The 12,101-nt window shown below is 56.6% G+C and overlaps 1 protein-coding gene across 1 annotated transcript in view; it reads right to left on the reverse strand.

Moving 5' to 3' along the window:
- Positions 1–7,080: 7,080 nt before the first annotated feature.
- PALD1 (phosphatase domain containing paladin 1) overlaps positions 7,081–12,101 on the reverse strand; it is a 36,077-nt gene continuing 31,056 nt past the window's right edge. Inside the window, exons 18-19 of the mRNA XM_077778557.1 lie at positions 10,394–10,549; positions 7,081–8,677 (exon numbers count right to left, since the gene is read on the reverse strand). Coding sequence (XP_077634683.1) covers positions 8,525–8,677; positions 10,394–10,549 — 309 coding nt within the window. The 3' untranslated portion in view covers positions 7,081–8,524. The remainder of the gene's footprint in view (positions 8,678–10,393; positions 10,550–12,101) is intronic.

Consider the following 12,101-nt stretch of genomic DNA (forward strand, 5'->3'; position numbering starts at 1 on the left):
AAAATATTAACCACCATTTCATTCATTTTCTTTCTTTTCTTTTTTAAATTAATCTATTATTTATGTTGAGCGAGAGAGAGAGCAGGGGAGAGGGAGAATCCCAGCAGGCTCCACACTGTAAGTGTGAAGCCCAATGTGGGGCTCCCTCTCACGAACCGTGAGATCATGATCTGAACCGAAATCAAGAGTCAGATGCTTCACCGACTGAGTCACCCAGGCGCCCCTCATTCATTCTTTCAAAAAGAATAGTTATTATAGCTGCTACTTGCTAGGTCCTGGGATATTTGGAAATGCATAAAACACAGTCCCCAGTTGGTAGCCTCCAATCTACAGAGAAGGGAGTTGATACTATGTCACCAGCACGCACTTCACTGAGAGTAGCCTGATGATCTGAATCCCAGCTCCTGCAGGGACGCACGTGGAGGCTTGAATAAATTACGAAACCTCTCTTAGTCTGTAAAATAAAGATGGAAACCCCTGCCTCATCTGACCTGCGAGGCTTTGGCGAAATACATATGCCGTGCTCATACAGGGTATGTGAAAGCCACCCACAGACATTCCGGAAGTGAAAGTCCCCTTCCATCCTTTCCTGGCACACCCCAAATGCTTTGTGAATTGCTGATTCGTCAAACATTTACAGAGCGCCTTCTGTGTGCCAGGCCCTTAGAGCCCCTGGAGACAAAAACCAAATCTCACGCTGCCCTTGCAAACGCAGTTGGCTCAGTAGTGGAGGACGGAGACGAGTAAACGGTCTACAGCGTATACGCGCTTTTGAGAAGCGGGCAAGGGAAAGGTGGATGTTCTTTGTGCAGTTCTTTCAACTTCCCTGTAGGTCTGAATTTGCCATAGTGAAATGCCAGGGGAAACATGGCGCGGCTACAGTACCCTTTCTGTAAGCGCCCGAGGGCCCGGGGTCGCAGTGGGGCGGGGTTCTGAATCCAGCTGACCGCAGAAGCAGGACAAGGGCCAGAGAAGGGAGAGAAGGCGCATCAGTTGAGGAGCAGAGGTAAGTTCTGGAGGTGTGAGAGCCACTGGAGGCAAGGCTGCCTGGTGTCCTCCTTCGCAAAATGAGGACAATATGGCCACTTCCTCGGGCTGTCCTGGAGCCCCCGGAGGGGTGAAGTACATGCAGGGCTTGGAAGAAAGCCGTGCTTGCCCATTCAGGCCCAGGGCCGGTTACCGCCTGCCCCTGCGTGGATCCTGGGGGTCTCCCCATTCCCAACTGGTCCCCTTAACCCTGCCCACATCTCTGTGAACAATCCTTGCATTAAGTCCTCATCACGATCCAAGCTAAGGCTGCCATCCATTCTTTGCCCGGGGCCCTACCTGCCCCGGGGTCAGGCACAAAGTATATGCTATTTGTAATTAAATATTAAAATTAAAGATACGCTCCGATTTCCCTTTCCCAAACCGAAGTCCTTAAAATATCATGAAAAGCGTATATTTTGGAAAATTCTATGTCGGTTCTAGGGTAAGAAGAGGTCAGACATTGTCATGAATCCCTGAAAGACAGAAGGCCAATGGGATGGGCAGGGGAGATGGTAGTCCAGAAGCTGGGCAAAAAACAAAATGCCTAAATCTGACTGCACCATAACGAACAACTTCCCTATGACAAAATACACTCAAACAGTTACAGGCCCTGGGGCGCCTGGGTGGCTCAGTTGGTTGAGCACCTGACTCTTGATTTCTATCCCAGGGTCGTGGGATCGAGCCCCGCGTTGGGCTGAGTGCTGAGTGTGGAGCCTGCTTAAAATACTCTCTTTCCCTCCCTCTCTGCCCTCTCCCCCACTCGCATTCTTTCTCTCTCTCAAATAAAAAAATTAAAAATAAAAAGGTAGAAAGCTACATTTTAAAAAATAAATTAATAAAATAATAAGATAATTACAAGCCCTGATAGACTGGGTAAAAGAATTGACTATATATCTAACTACCTACGTATCCAGGAATTAAACCGATTATACTAAACATTTATGCGTATTTAGGCATATTAATTTAAGAAAGACAACCTAGTATAAAAATAAACTCAAAGGGCCAATAAACATGTGAAAAGATGTTCCATCTGAATAGTAATTGAAAAAGTCATATTGAGATAAAAATAAGACTACGTTTTTTCCCTTATCCAATTGGCAAAAGTTTAAGAGATCAATGACCTCAAATGTCAGAGTGGAAAAGGGGAAGTGGGTACTGTCATAAATGGTTGGGTATTTAATTCAGCCCAGAAGGTGGCCTCATTTAGTTCAAAGACAGAATGACAGTTACTCTGGGATGGCACAGACGTGCTGTCACCTAGGCCTTGTGCATGGGTGATGTGAGCAGAGGGTAGAAAAGGAAAGAGTATGCTAAGCGGGGGGACCAAATGACACTTAGAAGGCCCATGTCTTAGAAAATCTGTCCCCATGACTCATAGGAAATAAGCATTCTTGTGGGTGTTGAGGGGAACCTCTTGAAAGCATGTAGGGGTTTGAACAGCATCAAGTCCGAGAACCACAAGCCCTTGAGGGAGGGTTTTTCAAAGAAATCTTCCTGTCCCCCTCCACCCCTCCACCACCCAACCGAAGATGACTCGGGCACCCTTCCAGAAGGATTCCACTGAAAATGTCAAAGACGATGCCAAGACCAAAGGGGATTCCGATATTGCTGGCTCCAACACCCACCTGCGAAACAGGCAAGGGCTTGGAATCAGATTCCCTCCAGCCTCAGCATCCTGATCTAGAAAATGCAGATCATAACATGGTCTTGTGGTATTGTTGGAGTGTTCAACGGGACAATGACCATCCACAAAGCCAACTATAGTGCCCGACAAATAAGTACTGTCATACAAACGGAATAATATAACCCAAGGTTATTGATCTGAGAACAGATCGGCTGCAGTGTAGACGGAAGGCACAGAAGAATGGAGAGGACGTTCCCACTAAGGGAATGTGTGTGTCTGATGATATTTTAAAGCTAAAAATAATTCAATGTATAGGGGAAGTGAAGTGTCCCCATTTATACAAATCAAGAAGAAAAAGACAAAAAAGAAAAAGGTGGGGGGGGGCGCCTGGGTGGCTCAGTCCGTTAAGTGTCAGACTTCGGCTCAGGTCATGATCTCATGGTTCATGAGCTGTAGCCCTGCATCGGGCCCTGTGCTGACAGCTCAGAGCCTGGAGCCTGCTTCAGATTCTGTGTCTCCCTCTCTCTCTGCCCCTCCCCCACTCTCGCTTGCTCGCTCTCTCTCAAAATTAAACACATTTTAAAAATTTAAGATGAGAAAGACAAATACCCTAAAGGAAAAAAGTCAGCAAAAAACACAGACAATTCATAAAAGAGAAAAATGTAAGTGGCCAATATCCATGAACTACTACAGTTCAATCTTACTATCAATTTATAGAAATATAAAATTAAACAAGTAGGAGATTCTAATTTGAGCTACCAAACCGGCAAGAACTCTTAAACAACGTAACAGGAAGTGCTGGCAAGAGTGAGGAACAGCATGCTCATCACCTGCTCCCTGGGAATGGAGGTAGGATATTTCTAGAATACACACTGGAAAGTGTGTAGCCAAAAACTTTCAAATGGGCATTCCTCTTATTTAGAAAATAATCAGAAGTTTGCGCCCCCATATGCAGATTTAGGGGCATCAACTTCTTTTTCCTCCACCCTTCTATCCACAAAGAAAACTGAGCAACGATTTCCTGGCCCCAGTGGACAGGACCAGGGGCTCCTCACATGAGGTGGGGGGGTGGGGGTAGGGAGGGCAGTACAAGAGACAGAAAGACAACTGAGTCTGGCTGGAACCGGAACAGATAAAGTTGGAGACAGGCAGTCGGTCATTTTCCCAGAGGCTGACCTTCACCAGAAAAAAGGACAAAGCAGCTGCTGGAGGGTGGGGGACAAGACAGAAGTGACAGTGTGTCGTCAGGTCGTCAGAGTGACAGACAGACACCAAGAAGGGATTCGATGGAGGCCAGATTTACTGGGGAACTCCCTGTGAACGGTAAAGGGGGAGGGGAAGAAGGCAGAGAGGGCCTTCAGACCACGATGCGGATCTGGCGGGTCTGACAGTTGTGAAAGGAGAGAGGGAAGGAAGGGCCCCACATGGCCGTGTGGCCTGAGGCGCCCTCGGGCAGGCCGAGCACTGGGAGGGACACAGGCCAGGCTGTCAGCTGGAGAGGCACCTCCATGGGCAGAAAGCGCCCGGCTCTAGCGCCCCCTGGAGCTTCCTGACACAACCCTGCCCGGTCCCCGGCCACCCAGAGGCAGGGAAATTTTCCGGGAGCCTGCGGTCTGCCCTAATCCACGTGCAGCAAACTTACAGAAACGCCCTCCTGTAGCTCAGCCAGGGTCCCCCCACTGCTGGCTTCCTGCGGGACACCCCCAAGTGAGCCCTTCCCAAGGCCTCTCCCGCCAGGCTGCCCCACACCTGCTCTGGTCATTTAGAAGTCCACACAGCTTTCCTAGGAGAGCAGTGGCACGGGACCCTGAGGAGTGCCCTTGTCCCCTCGTCCTGGCTCCCCTAGGAGGGAAGGAGCCGCGGNTTAAGGAGCCTCCTGTGTTCACGTGACGCCTTTGGTGGCACCTCAGCTGGGCTCCTTTGCTCCGGTCTTGCGCCCGGCATTAACCTTGATCTTACCCTACAAAATTAAGTATTTTGATCCCACTTACAGTTGAGGAAATGGAGACTCAGAGAGACAAGGGGATCCACCTGCCAGGGTGTGGATGCTAAACCGCTCTTGCTACCTGAGCAGAAATGGGGATGTGTCTCAGTATTTGGGGCCAGACAAAGGGGCGGGGAATGCCACAGCCAGGGACGGAGAGGCATGGGCTGCTCTCGTGACCCAGGGATNAGATGAACAGCCTGGGCACCTGGGTGGCTCAGTCGGTTAAGCGTCGGACTCTTGATGTCAGCTGAGGTCATGACCTCACGGTTTGTGAGATCGAGCCCCGCGTCAGGCTCTGTGCTAACACAAAGACGGCTTGGGATTCTCTCTCTTCCTCTCTCTCTCTGCCGCTCCCCCGCCCATGCTCTTTCTCTCAAAAATAAACATAAAAAAAAAAGGCAAACGGCCTTTTGTAAGGTAAAACCCACGTAAAGCTACAATGGTGCTGATTCCACAGGAGAATCCGGGGACCCCCTATACTGGACACAGCAGGGAAGATCTGTTGGGCAACTTCGGGGCGGGCACTCCATTTTCCCAATTCATCCTAAACACGTTCTTGGGATGAGGAGAGGAACCAAAGGCCCTCTAGGGCTCCCTCCTGCACAGAATATGGCCAATTCCTGGTGTCTGGTCAAGGCTGGGGGGTAAGCAGGGTCAGGAGGGGCTCGGATCATGGTGCTGGGGGACCCCAGGGTGAGGTGGCTTGACACCAGGCACAGCATGCCCTCAGGCTCCATGCTCGCAAGCTCCATGACCTCCATGTCTCCTCATTCTAGAAGCTCCGTCAGAAGAGAGCAGCGGAAGTCAGGGCCCCAGCCTGGACTCCGACCTTGTGCTCTATCTCACGGCTCCGGTCCACCTGCACCCCATGCCATACCTGTCCTCACCACACCCAGTGCCAATGACTCGTTCACTCCCTTCCCTGAAATACCGCAGGCTCTGGAAGGCCGGGTATCCCTGTACCCAGACCAACTGGTATCTGTTGAATCACTGCCCACAGCCCACATACGGGCATCTCCAACTTCCACACCCACCCGTACGTACAGGAGCCTGCATGTGCTCATCGGCCCCCGCGGGTACACCCCTGAGTCCCGGCTGAGGCCCGTCTGGCCAGGGCACAGGGACACTCTGGTGTGGCAGGACCCCCAGCACCCCAGCAGACCCGCAAGCCTTTGGGAAAGAACACGGCACACGGATGTGGGAGCCAGGCCCTCGGGGGGCAGTGGGAGGACACGGTGGCAGCTCACCCAAGTCACGGAGTCGGGCTCCTTCACCACAGGTGAGTGCAGAGCCCGGGCCCCACCCGGGGTGAGACCTCCAGCTGGGCACCGGAGCGGGGCGGGGGCTTCAGCGACGTCTCCAGGCCTGGAAGCAGCAGGCCTGCCCACACGACCGTGAGCGGACATGTGTAAGTGAGGGACTCTTCCTGAGCACGCCAGGACCGGGAGAGAGACTCTGCAAAGTCGGCCACAACTGACGGCACAGCCCACAGTGTGTCAGGGGCCGCGGTAAGGGTTCGCGTGTACTCCTCATTGAACCCCAGGCTCCGCGTGCTCTCCACCACAGGCACTACCGGAAGGTGAGCCAGTGCTGTCACTGCTGCATGCCCTCCCCCAGACTGGACGGGCCCAGGGAGCCCAGGGACACAGCCGCGAACACACCACCCACCCAGACCCTCTTCCCCCAGGCAAAGAAGTGCCCCTCCCCCACCCGGCATGCACGCACACACACACACACACCCTGTGTGCATGTCTCCACGCTCACTCAGAAGCCACACGGGGCATCCCTGGACTTTACTGTGGGGGGAGGGGGGAGGGGATATCCCCAGGAGGCCTTCCCTCCCCGGCTGGGAAGATCACCAACTCCAGCTCACAGGGCTCTGGGTTCCATTCTGAGCACCCCCAGCTGACCTCGGAAATAGAACCCAGAGGTCTTATTCCTCTAACCCTGGGAGAACGTGGGGAGAAGCCTGGGGTCATGCTCTCTGCCTCACTTTCCTCACTGCCTTGTCACACACTAATCAATGCAATCGTGTCTGAGCATTTGGGGGCCTGAAAGGGTCAAGGAAAGCCTGCAGGGCTGAGAGGAGGGAGTAGAGGCTGAGACCCATCCTCTGTCATAGCCCATGAAATTCCATTTTGCTCCATGTTCCTGACCACAACAGTCCTTCACACTTGAGTATGAATTAGCCTGTTATGCTGCTTTCTTCAAGGAAGGGCTCAGCATGACAGCCCTGGGCATCCAGAGTGAGATGGTCACACATGAAGGATGTGAAGGAAGGAGAGGGATGTCAGGAAAAACTCACCTTCTCTGAGAACTGGGAGTTCTAAGGGCTGGTACTTTCCACTCACCTTGCCCCCCCACCACAGCTGTATTGGGTCTGTAACATCTGCCCACACTATAGACATCAGCAGGCAGGCACATTTCACATTTAGCCATTTTTAATGCTCAAAAGCTCTGTACAAAAAAAAAAGTCACAAATGAGTCCTCACAACATCCCTGTGAGGTAGGTAGGCAAGTATTATTCTCCCATTTTACAAATGGGGAAACCGAGGCAGAGAGGCGCAGTGACCAGCCAGGGGTCCCAGCACAGCTGAGAGTCAGGGCCAACCGTGAAAATACAAAGGATCCCTCTCGGTTCAGCCTGAGCTCTGACCCCTCCTCTAGACCTGGTCTGCAAAGAAATCAAACCACTCTAATATATGCAAAAATAAACAAGACCGGCAGATCTGAAAAGAGAGCCAAGGGGCATACAGTAGTTCGGCAGATTTCAGCCAAGATGGCCCAGTACTTTCCAATGCCAGGCGGGCGGCCACTACACAGACACCCCACCTGCTTTTCCACAGACGCGCACGCGCCCAACCAGGGAGGGCTCCGGCCCCGTGGGCAGTCTCCGCCTGGCCGGGCCCTGGGCTTTAGCGGACACGGGTCCCCAGAGGAAGAGCCAGACTCAACTCCACAGGGCCGCGCCCTCCCGCTGTCAGGACACAGCGGCTGCTGAGGTCTCCCGCTCACCAGCCCTCCGCCCCTTCTGCTCCCTCTGGAGGGAAGCTTGGGGGTCCTCAGCTCGGATGGCCTACAACCCAGGTGAGCCCGGACACCCTCCTTAGCCCACTTCACCGTTCCCTTCCCTTGGGATCCCCCAGCAGTGCTTGGGGCTCCTGCTGCAGCAGACGGGGACTGAGGTCACCTGGGCCACCAGGGCAGGGAAGTACAGAGGGACCCACCGCTGGGAGCTTTGACTTCCTCAGTCCTTCCCGCCCTGGCTCCTGGGGGAATGGAGCAAGCCTCTTCCCGGGGCTGCATCCACCTTCTAGAAGCTCTTTCCTCCCGAGGGAACTCCTTCCATCCAGCTCCCCGGAGACCCTCAGAGTCCTACCAGCCCCAGAAGATGGGCAAGTGGAAGGAAGCAGAAAGGGCACGAGAGGCCAGGGAACTGGGTGAAGCCGTCATTAAGGTGGCCAGTCCCCCAGAGCACCATCCACTCCCCAGGGCCGTGCTCAGGCAGCAAAAGGGGAGAAGCAAAGCAGGGAGCAGCAACCGACTCTGCACCTGAGGCTGTCAGGACCGCTCCGAAGCGGGAGGGGAAGGCGTGTGCGTGGAAGTGGAGCGTGGCTTCGTTTGGTGGCTGCTTGGGGCCTGAGCTCCTCGGAAGCCGTCTTCGGTCCACAAGGCGCACGCTGGGCCGTGCACCTCTGGTTTACAGGTATAACTGTGTGCTAGTCGTCCTACAAAAACCTCTGTTTAAAAAGGGGTCCCGGCCCCACTGCAGTCTCTGTGGGAAGCTGGGGAATGGGTTCCTCAGGACCGCTCCCAGGGAGGAGCGCCTGGAGCACCGCCAGCCCGCGTGGGGCCCCGTGGGAGGGGCGCATGGGGGGTGGTTCCTACAGGAAGTCTCCAGCAGCAGAGGGCTCGAGGCCGTGGCTCTGCTCCTGCCACCGGCAGCGCAGCCTGGAGAAGGGCAGGTCCCGCACGCTCTCCAGCTCAGGGAAGCCCAGCTCGTTGAGGATCTCATAGACTCCTGCCTTCGACGCCACCTGGGGAAGACAGCGGAGATGGGGCCGGAGGTCCCAGGGGGACAGGTCACCCCAGCCCCCACCACATCACCCCACCTGCTTCCCTACGCTAGGCTCCAAAACACGCCTCCCGCCAGCTTGGTGACCCAAACAAGTTTGTGTTTTGATCACCAGTGATGGCTGAGGTCAGCTCCCTTTTAACAGGGACACGGTGTCTGCCTCCGAGGACGATGACGGAAGTCTACGGGAGCACAGGGAGCACCCAGCGAGGATACAGGAACCAGCAAGCATCCTTCAGCTGTGTGTTGGGGCCATGAACCGGGCAGGCCCACCACAGGCCTCAGGGCAGGCAGGCGGGCTGGGGGCTCCCTGGACATTCTCCGTGCCGCCCCGCTGCCCAGCGGCCCATTGCCTGGCACTAGACTCAACCCATTCAACAATCAGCCCCCTCCTCTCTCCTCCATCCTTGGAGATGGGGAGGACGCAGGTTCCACTCCAACCAAAGGTCCCCAGGCAACCCCCCCACCTCCATTCATCCCCAGAAGGGAGGGACTGAGGGCCCCAGAGGCCGGAGCCTGCACTCTGGACTGGACCAGTTCTCTCCTTCCTTGACACCCCCTAACACAAACCACCCAGGGTCAGCTGGGGAGGGGATCAAATTCCTGCCTCTAATTTCTACTCTCCAAGCAGAACCCAAGCAGAAGCGTCCAAGGCCCCCCAGTACCTCCATCCATCCCACCCAAGGGTCCAGAGAGGAAGCTGAGCCCAGGCCTGCTCAGGAGAGGGGCCCTGATGTGGACTCGGTGTGATCCATCTCCATCATGTCCCCTGACTCAACACTCATCTGCGCAAGGACCACACGTAAGGCTTGTCTTCGGCACAAGCAGCCGGCCGCCAGCAGGCACCGCCATGGTCTGTCTGCAGCTCTGACCTCCTGCGCTCCTGCCCGAGCCCCGGTGCCCTTCCTATGCCCACTCTGGCAGGGTCACCAGCTCCCACTCTCCCACCCACCTGCCCCAGGGGGACTAACTCCAGCCTTGAGTCCAGATTAGAACTCTCAGGACAGGCCGGCAAGGTCAGGAGAGGCCGGCGTCTGGGTGGAGGGTAACGACGGGCTGCTTTGCCAAGTGGTGGGAGGAGGCCTCTCTCCTGGCCTAGAGGTGCCAAGGCAGCCGCTCTGCACCCAAAACCAGCCAAGCCGGAGGAAGAACGAGACGAACCGGGAGGCCAGGCGTAGAGAGGGGCAGCAGAGAGAGGTGGGCTTTGCGGCTAACTGACCGGCCCTGCTGCTGGCCATGAACAAGGTACTTACCGTGTCTGTGCTCCGCCTCCTCCTCTGTACAATGGGAGATCAAGAGTGGCCACGGAAGGCAGACCTGCCTACCCAGGGCCTAGCACGTGGCACCGGGGGATCTCATGGAGCCCCCGCCACAGCGCTCTGAAGCGGCACCGACTGTATCAAGATGCACCTTACTGTTGAGCACTGCTGGGTAGAGGGGTCACCTTGTCCGAGGTCACAGCGGGAAGGTGGCAGGGGCCAGGCCACCATCTTGCCCCTCACAGGGCACAGGTGAGGGGTGAACACGGTAATGGGCATGATGCACCTGGGGAATGGCAGCCTGGGGGACGCGGCTGCTCCCCCCCCTCCTCCTCCTCACGCATCCACTCGTCCAGCTTTCCCCGGCTGCCTGCCACGCGCGGGTGCCTCGAGGGCGGCCTCGGCCCCCCGCGTCTCACCTGCCGCATCCAGGTGCTGAAGGGCCTCTGCCAGGACTCGGCCTTCTCCAGGTGGAGGTAGGCATTGAAGAGCACCAGGTACACGTAGCGCTCCAGGTACTGCAGGCTCCGGAGCTGCAGCCTCCGGGCCTCCGGCTCCGACTTGGCCGCTTTGGCCTGGAAGACGGCACGGGGTGGGAGTCAGACGCTCTACACGTGGCACACTCACGCCCGCTCACGCGCCCACTGCCCTCAGCACCAGCACCGGGACAGGAGGAAGGGATTCAGCCGGCAAGGGCCAAGGGCACCGCCCTGGTTACAGCAGAGACCAACATGGCAAGGCTAAGCCGTCGGGGCTCTGACTGTGGATGCAGCACGGCCTCAACCCCCATGTTTCCACACCCCCGTGGCCCAGGCTCCGTGGCCACCAGCTGCTCACAGGCAGGTGAGTGTATCGCTGCCTGGGAGGGGGACCGCCTCTTGGCCTCCGACCCCAACTGGTCCCTCACTGACTTCCCTGCCCACTCCTCAAGTGGCTCAGGATCAGGGGCAGGAGGGGGTGAATACAGCCCTTGGCCGTGGCCGCACCTCCCCCAAGGTCAGGACAGATCCCAGAAAGGCCACCAGGGCTCGGGATCAACCAGAGATACAGCGGCCGAGGGAAGAAAGAGCCGTGTGCACGCTGGGCGGAGGGACATCAATCAGTTTAACGAGCCATCTTGAGCACCTGCTAGGAGAACAGCACCAGGTGACATGCTGGGGAGAGAAGGGACAGCCATGCAACTAAAGACAGGCTTCCCAGAGAGCGTGGGATTTGGCTGGGCCGTGGGGGTGACACGGGGACCAGAAGGGGCTGGCCTGGCTGGAACGAGGGTGTGAGGGGACACGAGGGGAGCTGAAGCGAGAAGTGTGGAAGCCCACCCTCTAGTCCAGCCCAGTTCCCACCAGGCATGCAGATGCCTGGGCCCCCACCCAGACTGATCAGATGACAGCCTGGGTGCCTACACGGCAGGATTAGGAGAAGCTCCCCGGTAAGTCTCTGTGGCCAGGGTGTAGCAGCATGGCTTCAGCAAGGAGGAGCCACTGAAGGATTGGGGGTAGGAGTGGCCTATTAACAGAAGACGCACGGGCAGCTAATGCTCAGGAGGAAGGGGACTTAAATGGGGTAGTGGCTCTCAGGGTGGGCATCAGTGGGCACCCCAAGATACAGTCAGCTCCCCGGCTGGACAGCATCCCATCCACCACGTCTGAGTTGTTCCTCTGACCTGCCACAGACACAGCCCAGCCTGGAGGTGGAGCCCCGGAGAGGGAACACTGCGCCTTATCTCACACCCGCCCCTTCTCACCCCACACCCTCCAGGCCTCCACCCAGGGCCCACAGCAGGTCTCTGTGCTCCAGGAAGAAGAGGTAGCTCCGAGGCTGTTCCCTGCAGTGCCAGGAACACCTGCAGGAGGGGGCACAGTCAGCCCAGGGCCTCCCAACAGCTGGGCTGCAGCTGGAAGCCCTCTCGCTCGGACACACCTCAGCGCAGTGCGTCTCCTCCAGCCGCTGCAGGAAGGCCCCGGGGGTGGGACCTCGCCCCAGACATGACATGACCCACAGCTGGATGGGGACAGTTTGCAGGGCCTGAGCTCCCCTACCCCCACTTCCGCCTCAGGTAACAGCCTTCCCAGGGTGGGGTGAGTAGACAGCAACTTGCAGAGCCAGCCCACCCACACCATCCAAAAG

This window comes from Crocuta crocuta, unplaced genomic scaffold, assembly GCF_008692635.1.
Source record: "Crocuta crocuta isolate KB4526 unplaced genomic scaffold, BGI_CrCroc_1.0 scaffold167, whole genome shotgun sequence".
NCBI lineage: Eukaryota > Metazoa > Chordata > Mammalia > Carnivora > Hyaenidae > Crocuta > Crocuta crocuta.